The sequence below is a fragment of the Aquarana catesbeiana genome, linkage group LG08 (genome assembly GCF_042186555.1).
Source record: "Aquarana catesbeiana isolate 2022-GZ linkage group LG08, ASM4218655v1, whole genome shotgun sequence".
Classification (NCBI taxonomy): Eukaryota; Metazoa; Chordata; class Amphibia; order Anura; family Ranidae; genus Aquarana; species Aquarana catesbeiana.
This window is the reverse complement of record NC_133331.1, coordinates 266,871,949-266,896,672: the sequence shown is the minus strand read 5'-3', so window position 1 is coordinate 266,896,672 and position 24,724 is coordinate 266,871,949. Positions and strand designations below refer to the sequence as shown.

Sequence of the window (24,724 nt, the reverse complement as noted above, 5' to 3'; positions counted from 1 at the left end):
GTGACTGTAGGGGAGTGAAGGGTTTGTCATCTTCCATCATAAGGAGGTCCTCTTCTTCTTGGTGGAGAAATGTAGGTGTGCTATTGTCTACAGCCTTGCTCATTAACTTCTTTACAAAAGGTAGCATACAGCATACAATCAGGGCTAAAAGAACCAGGATTATTAATACCGTTACCCCTATCTGGACGAGCACCTTCTGCCACCCACTCATCCAGCTAAAGTATTGGTCCCATGGGTCTGTGATACCTGAGTTCTTCTTCAACTCCAGTGACAGATCTTCTAATTTCTTTATAGCTAGAGTAACCTTACCATTTGGGCCAATATTATCAGGAATGTATGTACAACAGGTTCCCGTTTTTTCCTATGATTTTACAGACACCCCCCTTCTCGGCTAACACCATGTCTAAGGCCATCCGGTTCTGGAATGTCATGTAGGAAGTGGGGGCTAACTGGTCAGCAATTCCCTGGAGGGCATCTTTAGTGTAATTTACACATCTCTGTTGGTTATAATATGTGTAGTGTCAGGTCACCTAGAGGCTGGGTGACAGATGCACACCGTTGGGATCAGGAGTGCACCGCAAGGTAGTGGACCCTACGGGTGACTGCTGCGGCTTAAACCCTGGGAGGTTCAGGAATCAGGTCTACTGGATCACTGACACAGATCCCACTGGGAGCTAGAGCATAGATTCCCCAGGGCGCAGAGTCTAAGAGCCAGCAGGTGTTCACCAGAGCCTCTAGTGGTGAGGATGGACTGCGCTGCAGTCTGGCTCCAGGTCGCGGCCCCCAGGGTCTCACAGCTCACGCTCACGGTAGACTACAGGAGAAGAGGAAGGAGGGAGCTGGCTGGAACATCAGGGTCACAGGCAAACAGGGATGGCCGGGAACAGGCCAAAGTCGGTAACATAAATCAGATGTAGGAAACACAGCAAGTACACACAGAGGCTAACACACAGTGGTTGATCAGCACTGCTGGCTTGCAGTGCACAGGTTAATATAGGGTTCCCTGATAAGGCCTGGGGTGGGGCCATGCTTAGAGGAGAGGTTACAAAAGCAGTCAGGTGAGGGTCAGCTGGTCTCTAGAGATGAACACATGGAGACAGGTATGCTGATCGACAAACTCTATTGCATAACCATGACATGTAGTTAATCCAATCTACATTCTTGCTGACAGTTGTTATGGGGATCAAAGACTCAAAACCAGCTTTTACCTGATCCCTGGCTTTAAACTCATCAGGGACCCCCCTTGTAACCCCTATGACATGTATGTATACATGAGGATCAAAAGCTTCCGGAGAGAGCTGCTCGCTTCCTCCTCTGACTGTGTGCTGGGTCAGTGCATGTATCAGGGGTATCTTTGGTTAGGATATGGGGGCTTTCTATATTCATCTTTTTTTGTCTAATGCACTCTGTGGTCGCCCAGTCTGGCCCTGTGTTCCAACCCACTGGCCCCCACAGAAACCACAACTCTGTCCCCAGTAACTGTCTGTGTGGCATACATATATGTCCTTACCGTCAGGGATATCACTGTACCAATGGCATCACCATGAAGGGTCAAACGGACAAGGTACTATGTCACAGTAATCTAAGGTAAAGGTGGTCACATGTGTACCTGAAGAGTTACACCAAAATGTAATTATGTTATCATTTTTGTGATGGCCACCTCCTGGGCCCCTCCCCCCTAGATCAAACAGAAAAAGGATATGCAGCACCCGAAAACACGCTCTCCTGCAGTGATAAGCGTGCATTCAGGTGTTCTTCCTGGCCAACTTGACTGAGGTAGCTGTGGTCAGCAAAACTTGGAATGGACCATCATAACTTGGCTCAAGGATCTCCAGACAGTAGTTAGTGTGTTCCTGTATCTAATTCAGGATCTGGAATGGAAGAAAACACCTGGACATGCATTCAGGTTAATTCTCGTGATAATGTGGTTACATAATTAGTCAACACATCAGACTGTAACTGTAACTGTTGTAGAAAGTAACAACCAAGTCTGGGAGCTGAACCAAACAAAATTTCATAAGGGGATAGGGCATGTTTCCCCTGGGGGTGTGTCTGACACTGAACAGGGCAATGGGCCAACTTATGTTAGTCTCTTGGGCCATCTTTAACATCCTGTTTTTAGTGTCCCATTCATCCTTTCTACCTTCCCGCTACTTTGAGGGTGGTATGGGATGTGTAGTGCCAACTGAACCCCCAGTGCTGCCCAAATCTCTTTTGTAAGGGTTGTTGTTAGGGCTGGTCCCTGATCTCTCAATATCACCTCTGGGACCCCAAATCTACATACTATCTCACTCAGTAGTTTCTTAGCTGTGGTCCTGGCAGTCGTGACCACTTCCACTAGGGCGTTTTCAAATCTGTCACTTCCTGGCACTTGAGAATGATCAATTTGCATCCTCTGGAATGGGGTATAGGGCTTTTGCCAGGTGCTTCTTCTGTGCTTCTTCTGTGCATCCTGGGTTACATTTGGTGCAGATAATGCATGATCTGCAGAAGCTGTCGGTCAGTGGAGTAACTCTTGGTGCAACACTTGTTGATAAGAGAGTTCATAAAAGTCTTTGTCAAGTGGGCAGCTCCATGTGCCCATTGCACCACGGCTGGGTACATACTCCTGGGTAGACAAGGCTTCTTGTTGCACTCGAATAGTCCATTTCTGAGAGTTGTTCCTCTCCGTTTCCAGCTTTCCTTCTTATCTGCACTTGTTGTTTCCTGTAGTTCTTTTAGATAAACTCTGTCCACTGGGAAAGTCTGTAAGGTAAGCACGGGGTGGTCTTCTTCTACCACCCTGCTGTCCACTTCCCGTGGACCACCAGCTGTCTGTTTGGCAGCTGTATTGGCTCGATGATTGCCTTAAGCTTCCTTTGAGTTCATTTTGTCGTGTGCTTTACTCAGAATAGTCACTTGGGTTGTGAGAAGCAAGGCATCAATCAAATTTTCACAGGTGTTCCTGCAGCCATCAGGAATCCTCTGTTCTAGATAACACCATAATCATGGGCAATGTTGAAAGCATATCTTGAGTCCATATGAATGTTGGCTCTTTTTCCCTCTGCCCATTTACATGCTGTAGTAAGTGCTTACAGCTCTGCCTCCTGTGTAGACATCACCAGTGGTAAGGCTTCAGCTTGTAGAACAGTGTTTTCAGTGGTGACCGCGTATCCTGTGTGGTCATGGGGTAACAAGTCAAGACTCTACTCCTCCTCCTTTCCCCCCTCGAGAAGTGGAAGAAGGGTGGTAGGGTTCAGTGTTTGACAACTTAATAGAGTAATGCTGTCCAGTAGGAGGGAACACAGGAGTCTCAAGTGTCTGGTAGTGGACAAGTGTTTCGGTTGGATCTTGGTTGAATATGGCAACAACGTCATGGGGAGCAAGCAGAACGAGGCAGTGTCCGAGGACCAAGTTCAAAGTTTTGTCAAGCAAGGCTTGTGTAGCAAATCCAGCTCGCAGACACAATAGGCCTCCTCTGACTACCACATCCAGTCGACAGGAATAATATCCTACAGGGCGTAGGCTGATGCCGTGTGATTGGGTGAGTACACCTGCAGCATGTCCCAGACGTTCGGATACAAAGAGCTTGAGCGTTTTGTCGTAGTCTGGGAGCCCTAGTGCCTGAGATGGCACACTTGAGGGCCTCAAACTTAGATATTTCTTCAGGAGACATCTGGAAGGGGTCTGATTGCAGAGCATCAGTAGGAAGGCTTCTGGAATCCATGCTCTGCACTAGGAAATTAGTCCAAGGAAAATGACAGGTGTTGAGCACCACTGCAATTTGGGCTTTGAGGCTCTGCACCCCTGGTTGGCAAGATAGCACAACAGGCTTTCTGAGGTGACTTCAACAGGGGGTAAGTCAGCTGCACAAAGGAGAAGGTCATCAACATGTTGGAAGAGAATCACTTCCGGGTGCTCCTCTTGTCATGTGTCAAGGATGATAGCCATAGCTTTTGCAAACTGGCTTGGAAAGTTCTGTGCCCCTTGTGGCACAACTGTTTAGGTATGTTGCCGTTTCTTTCCGTGGATGAATGCAAAAAGGTACCAGCAGGAGGGGTGAGGGTGGACACTGAAGAAAACGTTTGTAAGGTCCACCTCTGTGAGGTATTTTGCAGTCAAAGGCATCCACAGCAGGTACCTGGTTCTCCTTTAGGGGTTCTCTTCTTGGGGTTATTGTGGTTTCCGGGGCAATGATGCGCCCTCTTTTAGCTTGACTGAAACTGGTGGCACCTTTAAGTGACCGTTGTCTTCCGGTCCTGTGGACCATAGGCACGCAGGGATTCTGTCAAGTACTTCCTGCAGTATTGAACTTGAAGTTTTTGCTTCATTAAGTGTCATTAGGAGAGGCAGAGAACACAAGGCAGATGAGTCTTCTAAAGATAGGGAAGTATGTAACTTCATCCCCCCTTCAGGCGTGTCCTGATTGAGGCCTGTAGTCTGGACAACACATCAGCTCCTAGTAGATTCAAGGGACATGTAGAGGACACCACAAATCTGGCAAGCAAATCAGGAAGTGGAAAGGAAAGAATTATTAGGCAGGTTCACCGCCCTCAACACACTTTTGGCTGCACCCCTGTCAATGAGGAAAGTGGTAGGTTTTTCGTCTGGGACATCTTGGGGCTCTGCATTCTTTTCTGAAGTGACCCCGTTTCCCACAGTTGTAACAGGTGATCCTTTCCCTGGTATTGGGCAGTGGTGGTGGACTAGTGTAGGCGGGATCTTCGTCATGGGTTACCATGAGGGGCGTTGGTTTTTTACCTTTTTGATTTTCTATACCTCTGGCCACCAACAATAAATCAGACATTTTCATTGAATGGTATTCAGGGCGGGCCACCATCAGGCCTTTTCTGATATCCTCTCTGAGCCCTGAAACAAAAGCAGTTGATAACATGTGTGTGTGTGCCTTTAAGAGTCTAGCATGATACTTCTTCACAGACTCCCCTTTATCTTGGGTAATATCTTGGATTGTGGTCTTCTGATCCGTCAACTTCTCCTTTGCCCAGTCGTGGAGTTGTGCACAGAACTCCACGCCTGAGGTGTAGGAAGTGGCACTTGTCAGGCTGGCATCATTGAAGGCCGTCTGCATGACTGGCCAAAAGACATATCCTGCTTTGATTTGGCATAGGCTGATCAAGTCTCTCCAGGCAGCTGAGTAAGTTTCTTGTATCTGCACTATCCTGTGGTAGAAGGGAATTGGCTGCTTCTCTGGGTCAGGCAGACTTGTCACTAAGGCCGCTGCTTGTGATAGAGTAAAAGCGACATACATCACTGGTGCCCCTTCTGGTAACCGAGACTGTTGTTGGGGCAGGGTCTGGCAAGAAGCACTGTTCTTTACGGTTGCCAGCATGTGTTTGAGATCCTCTCGGAACTGAGAGTCTGGAGCCGGATTGGGGGTTAAATCAGTGGGTGGCCTTGCTGCCTGCTGTCGGGCTTCCCACTCAGATGCTTCTTCATCATTAACATATCCGGCCTGGGAATGTGATGCTCCCGTATTGGGGAAGACAGGTGTGTGGTATGAACCATCTTGGTTTAAAACAGGGAGGGCTGGGTACAGGCTGTTTAAGCTTACTGGGTGTACCAAGATGGCCGCCGGCAGGAAGTGCACTGGACTGGGTAGAAAGTGAAGGCATGGGTGCACTAAGATGGCCGCCGTGCTGAGTTGTCACAGTGGGTTGTGCTTGGGTGGTGATAAAGGAGTGGTTGTTAGACGGAGGGCAGTGCTGTCCCTCCCCTCCTTTGTTTCAAGTTCCAACATATCATCAGCTCTGTGATACACATACATAATACAATCGCCATCTTTCTTAACTTCCTTTATCCAATTTTCTTTATCACACAGGATTTTTCTCCCTGTTTTCTTCAGCAACATAACTTTCGCCACTTCTTTCAACTTTGTTAACTATTTCAACATCTTCTTTGCAATATCACTTTTTTTACAATATCACTTTCTGTTTCTCTCGTACAACCAAGGGGTTAAAATTTTTCTCAGCGTTCTTATCAGCAAATTCCTTCGGTGGGGGCTCATAAGACTAATGTACGGTTAATCTCAGAACAAGAACAAACACATCAGGGGTAGTGAGGAGCTACAGCCCGCGACCCAACAGATCCCCCGGGCAGCCCCCCCTCCGACCTTAACCAGTCCCCACCCCCTCTCATGTATAGCGAACAGTAAACCACAAATACACTCACAACAGGACATTACACCTGCCACTCTTCGAACTGCAAAATTTCAGCAGGCTAAGATAACCACAAGGGCAGACCACCCTGCAAAAATAAACCCGTTTATAGACGTTTTTTTTTTTTTTTCCCCGCTCTACACCAAGAGGCCGACAACTCGTCTTGGGGTGAGACTTCTGTAACACTTTCAGACTGCAAAGCCAGCAGCTGAGATATCCCTCAAAGGTTCATCGAACCCAGAGTACACCCGTCTATAAACGTTTGCCACAAGGGAAACAATCTCATTCCAGAGGCCGACAGCTCATCTGGAGATGAGACCACACATTCACGCATGTAGCACCCTTAGACTGCTGAGTTTCGCAGCCCAAAGAATGGCAGACAGTGAACAAATACAGTCAGCAGAAACCCATTGGCAGGTTCGTTAAAACAACCTCAGGCGAGGAAATACCTGCCTCTAAGACAGTCTCAGCATACCGACAGAATCCAGCCGTCAACCGAAAGATAAGAGAGTCGTACAGTGGTAAGAATATAAATCAAACTTACCGTACTGTTAGGGCTGCGCAAACCCCACTCTCATCAATCAATTAACGCCCAAATGCTTGTCGCGGTATAACTTAGACTGTAGCCTGAGGTCCCGGGTTTCGGCACCATCTGTTATGGAAATGATTAAGAGCTCCAATCGAGCCCAAGGTTATCTGCTGCTGTCTCTAATTTGAAAAGTGTTGATATGCATGCATATAAAAGTAAACACTCTGAGACACGCTCAGCAGCATTACTGTTACACTTCTAATTTATTCAAGGCGGTGTTAATGTTTTATACACACAAATACGTCATTGCTATGTTAGTCTAATAGGTACATCTCATTGGTTAAGAAGATAAAGAAGATGGAGAATTTTCATAACGAGGTTTGGCTGTCTTTGGTCTTATCTTCAGTTCCGCGTTCTTCTGATGTGTGGGATGTAGGGGGTACCCGCCATCTTGAGAAAATATAGGAACAGAGCAAACCTGTATACTTATATAATGAGTAAGGAGAAAAATATGTATGCACATGAGAAAATAGACATTTTCAGATTACTATTATTATTATCTACATCACATTCCTTCACAGTGGACAGAGCTGTGGAGAGAGGACAAAGGATTAAGAAGTGGACAGAGCAGTGGAGAAAGGACAAAGAATTAAGAAGTGGACAGAGCAGTGGAGAGAGGACAAAGAATTAAGAAGTGGACAGAGCAGTGGAGAGAGGACAAAGAATTAAGAAGTGGACAGAGAAGTGGAGAGAGGACAAAGAATTAAGAAGTGGACAGAGCTGTGGAGAAGGGACAAATAATTAAGAAGTGGACAGAGCAGTGGAGAGGGGACAAAGAATTAAGAAGTGGACAGAGCTGTGGAGAGAGGACAAAGAATTGAGAAGTGGACAGAGCATTGAAGAGAGAACAAAGAATTAAGAAGTGGACAGGGCGGTGGAGAAGGGACAAAGAATTAAGAAGTGGACAGAGCTGTGGAGAGGGGACAAAGAATTAAGAAGTGGACAGGGCGGTGGAGAAGGGACAAAGAATTAAGAAGTGGACAGAGCAGTGGAGAGGGGACACATAATTAAGAAGTGGACAGAGCTGTGGAGAGAGGACAAAGAGAGAAAAGGCACAGCAGTAGATAAAACATGCAGCAGTGGAAAGGGAGAGCAGAGCTAGAGAAGCACGTCTACGATGCCTGAGTCAACCAAGCTATCACAGAACCAGACGTTGTCATCAAGGTGTAAATACATATATGATCGGGTATGTTGTACAGTATATAACAATGTGATATGTTGCATATCTTATCCCCATAAAAGATGTTTTTTGTCAACAAAACAAAGGTGTGAATTTAGAGCATTGTATATGTTTATGGGCAGGTTTTAAGGTGTCATATTCATAATTCCAGCCTTAAATAATAAAAGAACATTATCTTTAAATACTGTTGATGTATTTTTCTCTTTTTTTCTTATGGTTTTATTGGTGGCATTGTAACTGAGATGTAACAAGTAACAATTAGCTCAACACCCACTGGAGAACTTGTACTTCATTGCAAATTACGTCCAACATCGCAGTCCCATATTACCTGGTACAGCAAGACAGGATTAACCAGCAGTCAGTATACACCACAAGCTGCAATAATTATGTGCATCTGTGTACTATGTTAAAAATCCCACATGGTCCACACTTGCAGTTCAGTTATACTCCAAGTATGCTAGATATGAATATTGTTACAACAATCCAGGGGTTTTGCATTATACTTGGTTCCCTTACAAAAAGACAAAAAAACAAATCTGACACATTCCAAAATGGACTGGTCAAAATTATTGGCACTCTCAAAACTGTAAAAAATAATTGCATTCCAAGTTTGTGATGCTCCTGTAATTTGCAATTAAACTCAGCTGTATCAATTAACAGGTGCTGACAATATAGAAATCACACCAGCAACCAGTTCAAATGGTGAAAATTTGACTCAACCTTTCTGTTGTATGTCTCTGTGTGCCACACGGAGCATGGAGTAGAGAAAAATGAGAAATCATTTTCTGAGGGTTTGAGAACAAAAATTGTGGAAAAGCATGGACAATCTCAAGGTTACAAGTCTATCTCCAGAGATCTTAATGTTCCTGTGTCCACTGTGCGCAACATAGTCAAGATGTTTACAGCCCATGGTACTGTAGCTAATCTCCCTTGACGTGGCCGAAAGAGAAAAATTGATCAAAGAGTTTGCCAAATTTTACCTAAGGAAGTCAAAATCTTTTTGGGAGAATGTGCCATGGACAGATGAAACAAAATTACAGCTTTTTGGTAAAGCCCATGATTCTACTGTTTTCAGAAAAATAAATGAGGCCTTTAGAGAAAAGACTACAGTCCCAACAGTCAAAAATTGTGGAGGTTCACTGATGTTTTTGGGGTTGCTTTGCTAGTTCAGGCACTGGATGTCTTGACTGTGTGTATGGCATTATGAAATCTGAAGACTACCAAAGAATTCTGGAATGCAATGTAGGGCCCAGTGTCAGAAAGTTGGGTCTCCGTCAGAGGTCATGGGTCTTACAGCAGGACAATGACCCAAAGCACACGTCAAAGAGCACCCAGAAATGATTTAAGAAAAGCGCTGGAGATGACTGAACTGGCCAGCGATAAATCCAGATCTAAATCTCATAGAACACCTGTGGAAAGATCAGCAGTTGGGAAAAGGAACCCTTCCAATCTGAGAGACCTGGAGTAGCTGGCGAAAGAAGAATGGTCTGAAATTCCGGTAGAAAGATGTAAGAAACTCATTGATGGTTACAGGAAGCAATTGATTTTTCTAAGGGGTGTGCTACCAAATAATAAATTGAGGGTACCAATAATGTTGTCCAGTCCTTTTTTAGATTTTTGCACGGAATGCGTCAGCTTTGGCTTTTTGTTTCTCCACTTTTTTGTGTCCTACCAATACTAGCAAAAGAAATAAACATGAGAATGCCTAAACATTTGTAATTGCAGCAATTTTCGGGGCAAAGTGGTGCATTATCTGACAGAAATGCAGGGGTGCCAATATTTTTGGTAATGTACAATAATATATATATATATATATATATATATATATATATATATATATATAGTATATATCTCTATCTATCTATCTATCTATCTATCTATCTATCTATCTATCTATCTATCTATCTATCTATCTATCCATATAGACATTAATTTTTATATATATACACACAGTATATGTACTTGGGGCACCTCTCCCTGCCACCTTCATGTATGATAAGGATTCAGTGGCCTCCCCTCTTCCTGCGTGAATAATAAAGTTTGTAGAATCTTCTCTTTCCATCAGCCTAAACCAGCCATGTGACCATATGACAACCAAAGTGTAACCACTTGCAGTAAGTATCTTAGAGGCACTGGAAGGTAGGAATATCCCTAATTTTTCAGCCAAAAATCAGATCTACCATTACACTACAAAAACAACTGTAACCTGGTTGGTTACTATTAGCACCACACTAGAACATTCCTCAAGAGACGAGTCCACTCAAAAGTGATGGATCAATCAAGGTAGAAACTGGTGGAAATAGTCATTCTAATTAGCCTGTTACACACTATCAGTTTTTTTGTGTGTATGGCCCGTTAAGGCTTCTAATTCTCTCAAGGTCTTTAAAATATGCTTTGAGCCTTTTTTTCTATAATCTATCATCTTAAAAAATAAATAAGTCAAAATTTAGGTGCAAGCTTGTTTAAAGATGATGGATATTTGGATATGCCTTTGTAGGCCTTTAATAGGTTGGGTAATTGTCCGAATGATCAAACAGAGATTAAAGCCCTGTACACTTTAGTAGTTTTTTTTTCATTCTACCCTACTGGGCTAAACAAAATAAAACCTGACAGTTTAGAAGGCGCCTCTTTACTAACTATCTGACGTTAGTACTGCGATCTCCCCTGCTGTTCTATTGTGTTCTGACAGGGAGAGCCCCCGGCCAAAACACTGTGGTTGGCGCTCTCGGACATTGGCTGAAAGCGCTGATTGGGAGCCGGTCAGCCCCTTTGACGGAAGCCAACTGAATGGCTGGCTTCTGTCAGACCGCCTCCAGTACACACAGGCCGAATGTCGGCCGGTTTCTATTGAACCGTCCAATGCCGCCTGCCATTCGGCCCGTGTGTTGTTTTCCAAACAGATGCAAAGTTGGAAGTAAACAGGGTCAGAATGGCAAAGAACATGCATACACTGCTGAATAACACATAATAGAATATAAAAAACTGCACAGAGATGTCACAAATGTCACGTCTACTCCAACGCAGGTGGCCAGACACTATAGCTGGCTACTGTGTGCTTCACCTATAGAAGCCCCCTTTCCCTTAAGACAAGCAGGCATACCAGTACTTGGTTGCCCCCAGGACTTATACACAATGCTATAGTGTCTGGCTACCACACCAGGGCAGATGCAAACTGAGCAAAGCAAACAGGTACTTGCAGTTTAGCAGACAGATAGCGTGATTCAAAGGCAGTTCAGGTAATAAGGCAGGCTGAGTTCAGGGGATAATCCAGTATTCGTTCCAGGTAAAAGGCAGGCTGAGTTCAGGGGGTAGTCCAGTATCCAATCCGGGTCATACACAGGAGATCCAACAGCAAGGAAGGTAGACTAACGGGTGGCTTGATCTAGAACAATGCAGGTAAGTCTGTCTCTATCACAAGCGAGGGATAGAGACGGTTTGCTTATATCAGGTGACTGACCAGATCAATCAGCTAACAGGCGAACACAGACAGGGGAAAAGCAACAGCCAACACCCGAGTGCTGGAATGAGGAACAGGGGCACTAAGTGATCATGACAAGACATGGACTCTTCACAGCAATGTCTCTGTGGCTCAGTCAATGTATCAATCCCTATAGGAATCTACAACAGAGAATCTATCTGAGAATCAATACTTCAGTAAAATAGTTCAGAACACAATCAGCTACCTGCGCTTATCCTAATAAACAGCATCCATCAGCGTGAAGTCCACAGTGATGCTGGTAACACAGGTGGACCACTGGAGGGAACCCAGGACACTGGGAGGGGGAGAGGGAACTAGAGTACTCTGATAGCAATTGGTGAAGTGCTTCCCACAGCAGCTGGGTCTTCCAGAGAAGGTTTTAGGCTCTTTCCCAGATGCTCGCATGCTGGTTCTAACAGTTGAGGGCCTATTGTCTGGCTGCAGATTAACTACAGACATGTCCTACTTATCTGCTCTGTTGCAATGGATTTGCATTTTACAGGGGGCCTGCTCCTGGATCTGAAATGGCCACTTTTCTGCAGGTCCATCATGATAGCCATAGCAGATGTGCAGGCTCAGGAACTAAGCACAAAATAGATCTCACCAACAAGGACCCCGAGATATATAGGTGGTCTAACTCTTCAACATTAACTAATCAATGAAATATTAATTTTGAGCGGCCTGACCCTTCATGTTATCAGCCTTGCTGTTTACTGCTAAGGGTGTTATGTTTGAAATAAATTATAAATCACTATTGTTTAGTTGATGTCCTCCATGAGTCTTCTATCAACAGACAGTCATTAGCAGAACAATTGTCCTCATTTATTAAAGTGACCTTATCACTTTAAAGTGGAACTTCCCTCTCTCAATCAACATTGACTATTTTTTATCCTTATGCTGCTAGCATTAGTAAATAGATAGGAAGGTATGTTATATTTACTTTCTGGTTTTCATGTCTGTGCAAATGATGTCATCCATCCCAGGAGTCTTCAGGAGGGGAGGATGGGTTTTCTCAGCTAAGCACACTCTTTTATCTGCATTCTTGATCTAAGGGCAGATGGAATCCAGGAAGTAAATGCTATATGAATCATCTGCCCATACTCAAGATAGCCACGGCCAGAAATGCTAGTTGGTGCTTTTCAAAGTGATTTCTCAGTAAAATAAAGCATGGAGACATGGATGGATGGGGAAGTTTGTTTTCAATATTAAAAATGAATTAAATAGTGTTTTTGGTGCTCAGATGCAGTGTATTTTGACTTTAAGTGATCTGCTACAGGTATCCAACACACCTGGATGTGTAGAATACCTGTTATGCCTGTGTAACGACATATTCAGCGACCCATCGCAGTTTGCTACGGAAGTGACGTTTCGTCGCCGCCATCTTGCTACACCCCACACTCGTCCACAGTAAGGATACACTAAGAAGGGGGAAAGCGGACATGTTGTCACACCCACTGGAGTTTTGCATTTTACACGTATTTATAACACTAAAGTCAGTTTATATAGTGAAATACAGTACTTACAACTCCGTCTGACTACTTAGATCTTGGATTTTAAAAGCAGCAGCAACCCTGCTCATCTCACAGGTTTGCTAATCTGACAAAAGTTCGCTGCTTTTAAAATTCAACATCTAAGCAGTCAGACGGAGTTCTAAGTACTGTATTTCACTATAGAAACTCACTTTACTGTTATAAATACCTGTAAAATGCAAAACTCCAGTGGGTGTAACAACATGTCCGCTTTCCCCCTTCTTAGTGTATACTTACTGTGGACGAGTGTGGGGTGTAGCAAGATGGCGGCGACGGAACGTCACTTCCGTAGCAAACTGCGATGGGTCGCCGAATATGTTGTTACACCTGCTGTATGCTGTGGCTTGTCCTGCAGGCTTGTATGTCATCAAAGCAGTAGAGGATTAAAAAAGTGTCAGATTTTTTTGAAGGCAAGGACAGTGAGAAGATAAGTATAGTGCACTTTGTTTTACATCATAAGCTTTAATTTATTAAGTGGTCATTTTAAAGTACATATTGTGACACGTTTCTTAGCTCAACGTTAGTGCCAAAACAGTGAGTTTACTCCATGCCAGAAATATGTTCAGGGCTTTCCTGCCCACATTTAAAAGAACATCAAAATTCACACAGGTATTACTTCCCACACAGGAGATTCTCACCATCATGGCAACAAACATAATATTCAGCCTCCTGGCTCTCTTGTGGCAGCTTTACTGCTCCAAGTAGTACTGCTTGATCCTCCTGACTGTTAGTACCTTTATAGTCCTCCTGACCATCAAACATGTCCCAGTGTTCGTGCACATATGTTGTGCCTCAGCGTTGCGTCTTTCCTCCCACAGCTCCCCAGCTGCTCTGTCCCTCCTGGACTTTCTGTCAGGCTCGGGCCTTAGTCTGTCCTGACCTGCACAGTACGGTGCACACCAGCACCTCTCGTGGCTCCCTTCACACACTGAGCTCCTCCGGAGTGTGAGGCTTTGAGCTCTAACTCTGGCTCTCATATGAAGCCAGCACACGCCTGTGCCATTAGTGTGCTTTCTTTTTACAAAATCTGGTGTAAACCACCATTTTTAAACAGTGGCACGGGCTCAACCTGCCACAATATCTTCTTTAACTCTGCTTCCAACAATCCTCTCGGCCCCTGAATATTCTTAGGGGTAAAAATTGCTCTCTTTCCCACCCACTGGTATTCAGAGGGGTCGTGACGATGGGACAGCAGGGATTGGGCATGTGAGCTCTTTCTAGGTGACTGGTCTTGCTACCTTAATTCAAGCATGTAGGCCATCTGGTTTGAGCACATGAGCATACAGTTTCTTTCCAAGTCTCAGTAACTACACAAAGCACTGTGCCAGCTGTGTATGGGGAGGTTAAGCCTGAAGTAAGGTGGTCCTGTGTATGTAGCTGTTATCCTGTGTATCCAGAGCAGAACCTTTCCTGACATACCTTGAGGAGCAGGTTTGAGATTCCTTCAGACCTACCAGCCTCTTCATACCTCCCTGTGAGAAAGGTACTCCTCTGAGGCAGTTGGAGAAAGAGATATAGCCCCAAGGATAATGCGGACACAGGGGAAATATAAATTGGGGTACACCTTAGTTATGTAAAAATCTCCAATTTTTTATTAGGATGTGACACAGAGTGTGGGGTTCCCCTATTCCCTGGTGGGTCTTCACCTCTCTCCTTTCCAACCTCCTCTGAGGCAGTGATCTCCAAATTGTGGCCTGGGGGCCAGATGCGGCCCTTTGCTTTCATTTATCTGGCCCTTGGGGTACTGTCCCATCCATTAACACCAACAATGGGGCATAATTACTCCCACTGACTACAAAAAGGGGCACAATTATTCCCAATGACACCAACGATGTGGCACCATTCCGTCCACTGACACCAGCAATGGGGCACTATTCCTCCCACTGACACCATTGATGTGGTACCATTCCATCCACTGACACCAAAGATGGGGCTCTATTTTTCTCACTGACACCAACAATGTAGCACTATTTCATCCACTGACACCAATGGTGGGGCACTATTCCTCCCACTGACACCAAAGATGGGGCATTGTTTGCTCCCACTTATGCCAGGACATTTTCTACATTTCTCATGAACCATAGTCCAGCACTTCTAAAGTCTAAAGGACAGTAAACTGGCCCTTTGTTTAGAAAGTGCAAATATTCATTAGTGCTGATTGCATATTGTCTCTACTGAGAGTCTCATAGACTGTGGTGAAACCTGGTGATCCTTTGCAAAAGCAGGGCTTCCTGGGAGGCGTTTCTCAATCTCTCTATTCTCTGTTGTATATTGTATTGTGTTATATACGTATCTTTTACTCTGACCCTGTTGGCATTGTTAGTTTCTATGCTGCCTCTATTTAGTAAAGTTCAAGTTTAAGCCACCTTTTGTCTGATCATTTGGTAGATCAAGAATCCTGTTATATTGCATGGCCACTCATCTCAAGGCTTTGTTTCCAGCAATTAAGGCTCCCCTTCTCTATAGGTCAAAATGCCTTTATCTTTGACTCCAAAAAGGACACTTCGAGCCTGGTTAGCCACAATGAACAAAAAAAATATCTGCATTTTCACGTGTTAATCTTCCTGCTGTCCTTCAAACAAATGCATAATGGCTGTGATGGGGGATCAGTTGGTTCTTAAAGCCTAAGTGCATCCAAAATCTCAAACAGAAAAATCAGCACAAAGGCCATAACTTACAGCCAGTAGAATGTGTTCCTTGTGCTGATTCCTCTTTTGTTAGCAAAAATCTTCTTACATCTTTAAGAGAGTGTGACTATGCCCTTAAAGGGCTTTATTAAAGAGGGTGCCCTCCTAAAAAGCTCTGTGTCTACCAGTGGGGTTCTTACATGTATATAACGAATGTAACTGTAACTATAGATATTTGTTAACTTTTTCAAATCAAATGACTCTTTTGTTCACATATATTTCTGGCAGCTGTTCAGCTAGAAGAATCTTCCTGATCATCAAATCAATTTTCCCAATACTGGATTGGTTTCCTAAATACCAATGGAAGGAATGGATTGTGAGTGATATCATCTCTGGGGTCAGCACAGGACTGGTATCCACCTTGCAGGGTGAGTTATGGAGCAATCACAACTGTTGGCCCAAAAAGACTGACTCCATTTAGAATTGAGCCAGAATCTTTATTAACTTTATGAAAGTCCTGTGCAGAGATAACATTGGCTCAGCCACTGGAAGCCTCAAAAGCTATGCAAAGAAACAAAGTTAACACATTTATGAGGAAGAGCATAGACCAAGTGGTGGCTGGTCACTGAAAGAGTCATAACAAATGTTTTTTGACCACAGAATACAGTGAGGGAAAAAAGTATTTGATCCTCAGCTGATTTTGTACGTTTGTCCACTGACAAAGAAATGATCAGTCTATAATTTTAATGGTAGGTTTATTTTAACAGTGAGAGACAGAATAACAACAAAAAAATCCAGAAAAACGCATTTCAAAAAAGTTATAAATTGATTTGCATTTTAATGAGTGAAATAAGTATTTGACCCCTTCAAAAAACATGACTTAGTACTTGGTGGCAAAACCCTTGTTGGCAATCACAGAGGTCAGACTTTTTTGTTCTACTCCTCTTTGCAGATCCTCTCCAAGTCGAAAAGGTTTCAAGGCTGACGTTTGGTAACTCGAACCTTCAGTTCCCTCCACATATTTTCTATGGGATTAAGGTCTGGAGACTGGCTAGGCCACTCCAGGACCTTAAAGAGCTTCTTCTTGAGCAACTCCTTTGTTGCCTTTGTCGTGTGTTTCAGGTCATTGTCATGCTGGAATACCCATCCACGACCCATTTTCAATGCCCTGGCTGAGGGAAGGAGGCTCTCACACAAGATTTGATGGTACATTTGATGCGGTGAAGTTGTCCTGTCCCCTTAGCAGAAAAACACCCCCAAAGCATAATGTTTCCACCTCCATGTTTGACGGTGGAGATGATGTTCTTGGGGTCATAGGCAGCATTCCTCCTCCTCCAAACACAGCGAGTTGAGTTGATGCCAAAGAGCTTGATTTTGATCTCATCTGGCCACAACACTTTCACCCAGTTCTCCTCTGAATCATTCAGATGTTCATTAGCACAGACAGGCCTGTGCATGTGCTTCCTTGAAGTGGGGGACCTTGTGGGCGCTGCAGGTTTTCAGTCCTTCACGGCGTAGAGTGTTAATTGTTTTCTTGGTGGCTATGGTTCAAGCTGCCTTGAGATCATTGAAAAGATTTTCCTGTGTAGTTTTGGGCTGATTCCTCACCATTCTCATGATCATTGAAACTCCACGAGGTGAGATCTTACATGGAGCCCCAGACAGAGGGAGACTGACAGTTATTTTGTGTTTCTTCCATTTGCGAATAATCGCACCAACTATTGTCACCCTCTCACCAAGCTGCTTGGCAATGATCTTGTAGCCCATTCCAGCCTTGTGTAGGTCTACAATCTTGTCCCTGACATCCTTGGACAGCGCTTTGGTCTTGGCCATGGTGGAGAGATTGGAATCTGATTGATTTATGGCTTCTGTGGACAGGTGTCTTTTATACAGGTAACAAGCTGAGAAGAGGAGCACTCCCTTTAAAGAATGCTCCTAATCTCAGCTCGTTTCCTGTATAGAAGACACCTGGGAGGCAGAAAATCTTGCTGATTGATAGGGGATCAAATACTTATTTCACTCATTAAAATGCAAATAAATTTATAATTTTTTGAAATGCATTTTTTTGGATTTTTTTTGTTATTCTGTCTCTCACTGTTAAAATAAACCGACCATTAAAATTATAGACTGATCATTTCTTTGATCCCCTGCTGATATTGTACGTTTGCCCAGTGCCCACTGACAAATACTTTTTTCCCTCACTGTATGTTTTGGAGGTTACCTTTGAATTTAAGGAAAGGCTGTAAAAGACTCTAAAACCATTGTTCATTTTGTACTTACCAGGAAGTCAAGATTAACTTGGTTTCTCTATGATTTTCTCTGTCACAGGGAGGCAGCTATCCGATTGGATACTGAGAAAAAAAAAAAAATATTTTTGCACTTTAAGTATAATTAAAATCACTGCTCCTGAAAAAACGATTGTTTAAAAAAAAATGTATTGATACATGTCCCCCAGGGCAATACCCAGACCCACATACCCCTTTTATGGCCAATTACTTGCAGATAAGCCTTCAAAATGGGCACTTTTGATTTTTCCTGTTCGGCTCCCATAGACTTCAATGGGGTTCGCAGTTTGGGTTAGAACATTTACCCTGCCCAGGAGTTCTGCTGCGAACCGAACAGGGAGGGGTGTTCGGCCCATCCCTAGTGAAAAGTTCCTTCTCTGGATGTGTGCACATTTGCTAGTTGCATAATAGTGATTTTGCAGAGATCGACATAACCTTCCACTGATAAAGTTATATATGCAATTTGGAATAGAGTTGGGAAAGGTTATAATAATGGCCTTCATGTTATAACTGTATATATCCTTGTAGTGGAGATCTAACCTCAGTTTTGTCTGCATTGTCACTGGAAGAAAAAGTGAGTGATCCAAAACTTTATAGAAGTAAAGACGATATCTTCAATCAATATATTTGTTCTGGTACCAATTATCAGAGGTGGAATTTCCCCTCTTTTTGGGGAAGTTGCTATGTACTGTTGTGTCCCTGTGTGCATGAAGTACAGTGGAACCTTGGTTTACGAGTAACGCGGTTTACGAGTGTTTAGAAAGACAAGCAACTTTTTTTTTTTAATTCTGACTCGGTTTGCGAGTGTTTTCTCGCAAAACAAGCAGAATTCAAACTAATGGGGTGTGCAGTACCGCATTTGGCCAGAGGTGCGGGGGCGGCGGTGACACTCGGAACGGTTCAGAGCCGTTTGGAGCCGTTCGGAAATACTCGGAAATACTCCGTTCCCGAGTGTTTCCAAGCCTTTCCGAGGCTTTCCGAGTTCAGCCGAGCTGTCCCAGAGTATTTCCGCAGCTCTCTGGCGCCCCCCCCCACCTCTGGCCACATGTGCTATTGCATGCAATAGAAGTCAATGCGGAAGAAATTATCTTCGTTTTCATTGACTTCTATGGGGAAACTCTCTTTGATATGCGAGTGCTTTGGATTACAAGCATTCTCCTGGAACGGATTATGCTCATAATCCAAGGTTCCACTGTACATGGATATCTCTGTGATGTGGAAACAAACAGCATTTAAATCCCCAATGAGGTTATCTCCTCCCCTACTATCCAAAACTAAAAAAGTCCTACTGAAAGTAAGAGGGGACTCTTATTAATTTGGAAGAAATACATGCATGTATTGAAGGTACACTATATTGTCAAAACTATTGGGACACCTGCCTTTACATGCACATGATTTTTAATGGCATCCCAGTCTTATGCCCCGTACACACGGTCGGATTTTCCGATGGAAAATGTCCGATCGGAGCGTGTTGTCGGAAATTCCGACCGTGTGTGGGCTCCATAGGACATTTTCCATCGGATTTTCCGACACACAAAGTTGGAGAGCAGGAGATAAAATTTTCCGACAACAAAATCCGTTGTCGGAAATTCCGATCGTGTGTACACAAATCCGACGGACAAAGTGCCATGCATGCTCAGAATAAATAAAGAGATGAAAGCTATTGGCCACTGCCCCGTTTATAGTCCCGACGTACGTGTTTTACGTCACCGCGTTTAGAACGATCGGATTTTCCGACAACTTTGTGTGACCGTGTGTATGCAAGACAAGTTTGAGCCAACATCCGTCGGAAAAAATCCTAGGATTTTGTTGTCGGAATGTCCGAACAAAGTCCGACCGTGTGTACGGGGCATCAGTCTGTAGTGTTCAATATTGAGTTGGCCCACCCATTGCAGCTATAACAGCTTCAACTCTTCTGGGAAGGCTGTCCACAAGGTTTAGGAGTGTGTCTATGGGAATGTGTGACCATTCTCCCTGAAGCGCATTTGTGAGGTCAGGCATTAATGTTGGATGAGAAGGCCTGGCTCACAGTCTCAGCTCTAATTCATCGTAAAGGTGTTCTATCAGGTTGAGGTCAGGGCTCTGTGCAGGCCAGTCAAGTTCCTCCACCCGAAACTTGCTCATCCTTGTCTTTTTGGATTTCTTATTATGAGGAGGTAAGCAAAACCTTGGCCAGAGGGGTGGCTGTGGACGTGGTATACTTGGATTTAGCAAAAGCGTTTGACACAGTTTCCCACACACGGCTCATGTGTAAGGTAAAGTCTACACTCTACAGCAGTGTTTCTCAACTCCAGTCCTCAAGGCGCCCCAACAGGTCATGTTTTAAAGATTTCCCTCAGATGAAACAGCTGTGGTAATTACTATGGCACTGAAACTGATCAAATCACCTGTGCAAAATAGTGGAAGGCCTGAAAACATGACCTCTTAAGGCGCCTTGAGGACTGGAGTTGAGAAACACTGCTCTACAGGATTGGAAAGATCAATTTGTAAATGGATAAAAACTGGCTAAAAGACCAAATTCAGACTCTTACTCTGAATGGTCTAAGGTTATCAGTGGTGTACCCCAAGGTTCAGTGTTGGGACCATTGCTTTTTAATATCTTTATAAATGATATAGGGCAGCCCTCAAAAATTCCATTCGCCTGCTCGCATTTGGTGAGTGGATATAAAGGTAGGGCGAGTAGAGCAGGCAGAAGCACCCAGGATCCTGCTGAGGAAGGAGAAGAGGAGCCCGGTGGATGCTGAGGGGATAACCCCCAACCGTCCCGGCTTGCTGGCAATCTCTGCTCTCCCCCATCCTCAATGCAGACAATGATCACACAATTTTCAGGCCAGCTACACCCTCCGCTCCTGCTTTCTGTCTCTCAGTGGCTCCCCCGGTAAGGACTCCTGCAGCCCCTGCATGTTTTCGTTTGGAGAGACCACTTTGTTGTGCCCGCACCAGGCACCTAAGGCATATGCCCCACATTTGCTGGTGGGTGTCCCGGGCAACCGCCCGCATTGCTTTTGTTCCAGTCTGTGGCGCCATCTTTCTCCAACTGTCAGGACTGTAGCATAGAGCTGAGTGAAGTGCCCAACAGTCAGAGCCGTCAGCGGCACTGTGCTGAAGGAAAAAAAAAGTACTGAAATACCAAACAGCATTCTTTATTTCCAAAGGTGACTGAGCTGCTTGGGGGGTATTAGTGAGAGATCTGGGGTGCATAAGTGAGAGAGCTGGGGGGTAGCATTGTGAGAGAGCTGGGGGGGCATTAGTGAGAGAGCTGGGGGCAGCATTGGTGAGAGCTAGGGGGGTATTAGTGAGAGAGCTGGGGGGGCAGCATTGGTGAGAGCTGGGGGGTATTAGTGAGAGATCTGTGGGGCAGCATTTATGAGAGCTGGGGGGGTATTAGTGAGAGAGCTAGGAGGTAGCATTAGTGAGAGAGCTGGGGGAGGCATTACTGAGAGAGCAGGTGGGATTAGTGAGAGCGCTGGGGGTAATTAGTGACAGAGCTGGGGGTAGCATTGGTGAGAGAGTTGGGCGGTAGAATTGGTGAGAGAGTTGGGGGGTATTAGTGAGAGATCTGGGGGCATTCATTCATTAGTGAGAGAGCTGGGGGGACATTAGTTCCAGAGCTGGGGAGGATTAGTTCATTAGTGAGGGAGCTGGGGGCGCATTAGTGAAGGAGCTGGGGGGATAGCATTGGGGGTAGCATTGGTGAGAGAGCTGGGGGGCATTATTGACAGAGTTGGGAGGGTGGCATTGGTGAGAGAACTGGGGGTGAGCATTGGTGAGAGAGCTGGGGGGGCATTTGTAAGAGGTGAGAGAACTGGGGGGCATTTGCAATCATGGCATACCCGTGTATGATCTGGATAAAATATGATCATTTACGAGGGCGTTTAGGTGCGGGATTAGGGGCAACTGGTGGCGAGTAATTCTTAGGGCCTGGCTAGTAGCTCAGGACTTGAAATTTTGAGCCCTGATACAGGGTCTGGGATTAAAAGTACCATTTCAGTGTTTGCAGATGACACCAAACTATGCAATGGAATAACGTCCTTACAGGATGTCTCCAACCTACAAGCCGACCTCGATGCACTGTTTCATTGGGAAACTATGTGGCAAATGAGGATTAATGTTGATAAATGTAAAGTTATGCACTTGGGGGGCTAAGAATATGCATGCATCATACATACTATGGAGAGTACAGCTGCGGGAATCAATGGTGAAGGATCTGGGGGTTTTGATAGATCATAAGCTTAATAATAGCATGCAATGCCAAGCTGCGGTTTACAAAGGGAGCAAAGTCCTTTCTTGTATTAAGAGAGGTATGGACTTCAGAGAGAGAGATATCATTTTGCCCCTGTATGAATTATTAGTAAGATCTCACCTGGAATATGCAGTTCAGTTTTGGGCACCAGTTCTCAAAAAGGATATCGGGGAACTGGAGAAAGTGCAGAGAAGGGCAACCAAACTGATAAGAGGCATGGAGGAGCTCAGCTATGAGGAAAGATTAGAGGAACTGAATTTATTCTGTCTTGAGAAAAGGAGATTGAGGACCAGTTCACACCACATGCAGTCCAGTGCGTTTTTTTTCTGCATCAAAAACGCATGGAAAGCAGGTTTTATGGTTTTGAATGGCATAGTTCACACCAGTGCTTGCAGTTCCAGTGCGTTCCAGTTTTAGAAAAAAAAGTATAACATGCTGCATTTTTCCTGTACTGGTACCCTGTAAAACACTTCAAAATGCACAGGAACACACCTAAATGGAGCAAAAATACACTGGAACACAAGTCTTAAGGTTAAGAAAAAAGAGGGGGGAAAAATGCAGTGGACTGCATCAAGAACGCACCAAAAATGCATCAAACACACGCAGCAGAAAAGCATCTGAAACATATCCGGACTAAGTTTCTATGGTGTGAACTGGCCCTAAGGGGGGATATGATCAACATGTATAAATACATAAGTGGTCCATATAGTGAACTTGGTGTTGAGTTATTTACTTTAAGGTCATCACAGAGGACAAGGGGGCACTCTTTATATCTAGTGGAAAACTGATTTAATCTCCAAATATGGAAAGGTTTCTTCACAGCAAGAGTTGTGAAAATTCTGGCCAGCTAAGTATATTAAAAAAAGGCCTGGATTATTTCCTAAATGTATATAATATAACTGGATACTAACATGTATAGGTAAAGTTGATCCAGGGAATATCTGAATGCTTCTTGGGAGATCAGGAAGGAATTTTTTCCCCTGCTGTAGCAAATTGGATCATGCTTTGCTGGGGTTTTTTTTTGCCTTCCTCTGGATCAACTGTGGGTATAGGATTGTGTCTATATGATTGTATGATTTTTTTCCCCTTTTATTGATTGAACTTGATGGACTTGTGTCTTCTTTCAACCAGACCTACTATGTAACTATCATGTTGCTTTTTTTAAGCATCTCTTCTCTAGGAAAAATAAGTTCAATGTGTGCAGCTGTTCTTCATAACTGAGATTCTCCATCCCCCTTATGAGTTTTGTTGCCCTTCTCTGGACTCTGTCCAGTTCCTGCACATCTTTCCTGAGTACTGGTGACCAATACTGGACGGCATACTCAAGATGCGGCTGAACCAGATTTTTGTAAAGTGGTAGAATAGTAGATTCAATAAAATAAAGGGGTGGGCAACTACATGGTTTAATATAGATAAATGTAAAGTAATGCACTTAGGAACTAAGAATATGAATGCAAGTTGCACGAGTCCTCCTGCGTTGTCCCTCTCTGTCCTCCTCCCGCGTCATCCCTCTCAGTCCTCCTCCAGCGTCGTCCCTCTCTGTCCTCCTCCCGCATCGTCTCTCCTCGCTGTCCTCCTCCCGTGTCATCCCTCTCTGTCCTCTTCAGTAAATACCATTTTTAATGCATGCTAATATTCTGCTGGCTTTGTTGCTTCAGTTTAGCATTACATGCTATTGCTCAGTTTGTCATCCACTAGGACCCCCAGATCCTTTTTCATCCTAAATTCCCCCAGAGGTTCTCCCCCTAATGCAGTGGTGTATTTAGGTTTTGTGCTGCCCTAGGCCTGACTAAACTCGCCAACCCCCAATTTAAATATGGCCCACCCCTTCCTGTCAAGGCCACACCCATTCCTTTTTAATACCCGCCCTGTCATTTTCAAGGGAGGAAGACAGAGAGGTGACGTGGGAGAAGGACAGAGGGACGCTGTGGGAAGAGGACAGAGGGACGCCGTGGGAAGAGGACAGAGAGGGACGCCATGGGAGAAGGACAAAGAGGGACGCCGCAGGATGACGACAGAGAGGGACCACGTGGGAGGAAGACAGAGAGGGACAAAGCAGGAGGAGGACAGAGAGGAACAACGTGGGAGGAGGACAGAGAGGGACAACGCGGGAGGAGGACAGAGAGGGACAACGCGGGAGGAGGACAGAGAGGGACAACGCGGGAGGAGGACAGAGAGGGACGCCACGAGAGGAGGACAGAGAGAGACGCCACGGAAGGAGGACAGAGAGGGACGCCATGGGAGGAGGACAGAGGGAGGCCACGGGAGGAGGACAGAGAGGGATGCCGTGGAAGGAGGACAGAGAAGGACGCCATGGAAGGAGGACAGAGAGGGACGCCATGGAAGGAGGACAGAGAGGGACGCCATGGAAGGAGGACAGAGAGGGACGCAGCGGAAGGAGGACAGAGAGGGACGCCTTGGGAGGAGGACAGAGAGGGATGCCACGGGAGGAGGACTGAGAGGGACGCTATGGGAGGAGGACAGAGGGATGCCACAGGAGGAGAACAGAGGGATGCCACAGGAGGAGGACAGAGAGGGATGCCGCGGGAGGACTCGTGTAACTTGCATTCATATTCTTAGTCCCCAAGTGCATTACTTTACATTTATCTGTATTAAACCATGTAGTTGCCCACCCCTT

The 24,724-nt window shown here is 44.9% G+C and overlaps 1 protein-coding gene across 1 annotated transcript in view; it reads left to right on the top strand.

Annotated features, from left to right (window-relative positions):
• LOC141106414 (pendrin-like) overlaps positions 1-24,724 on the top strand; it is a 134,308-nt gene that overhangs the window by 21,721 nt on the left and 87,863 nt on the right. The window contains exon 3 of the mRNA XM_073597183.1: positions 15,847-15,986. Coding sequence (XP_073453284.1) covers positions 15,847-15,986 — 140 coding nt within the window. The remainder of the gene's footprint in view (positions 1-15,846; positions 15,987-24,724) is intronic.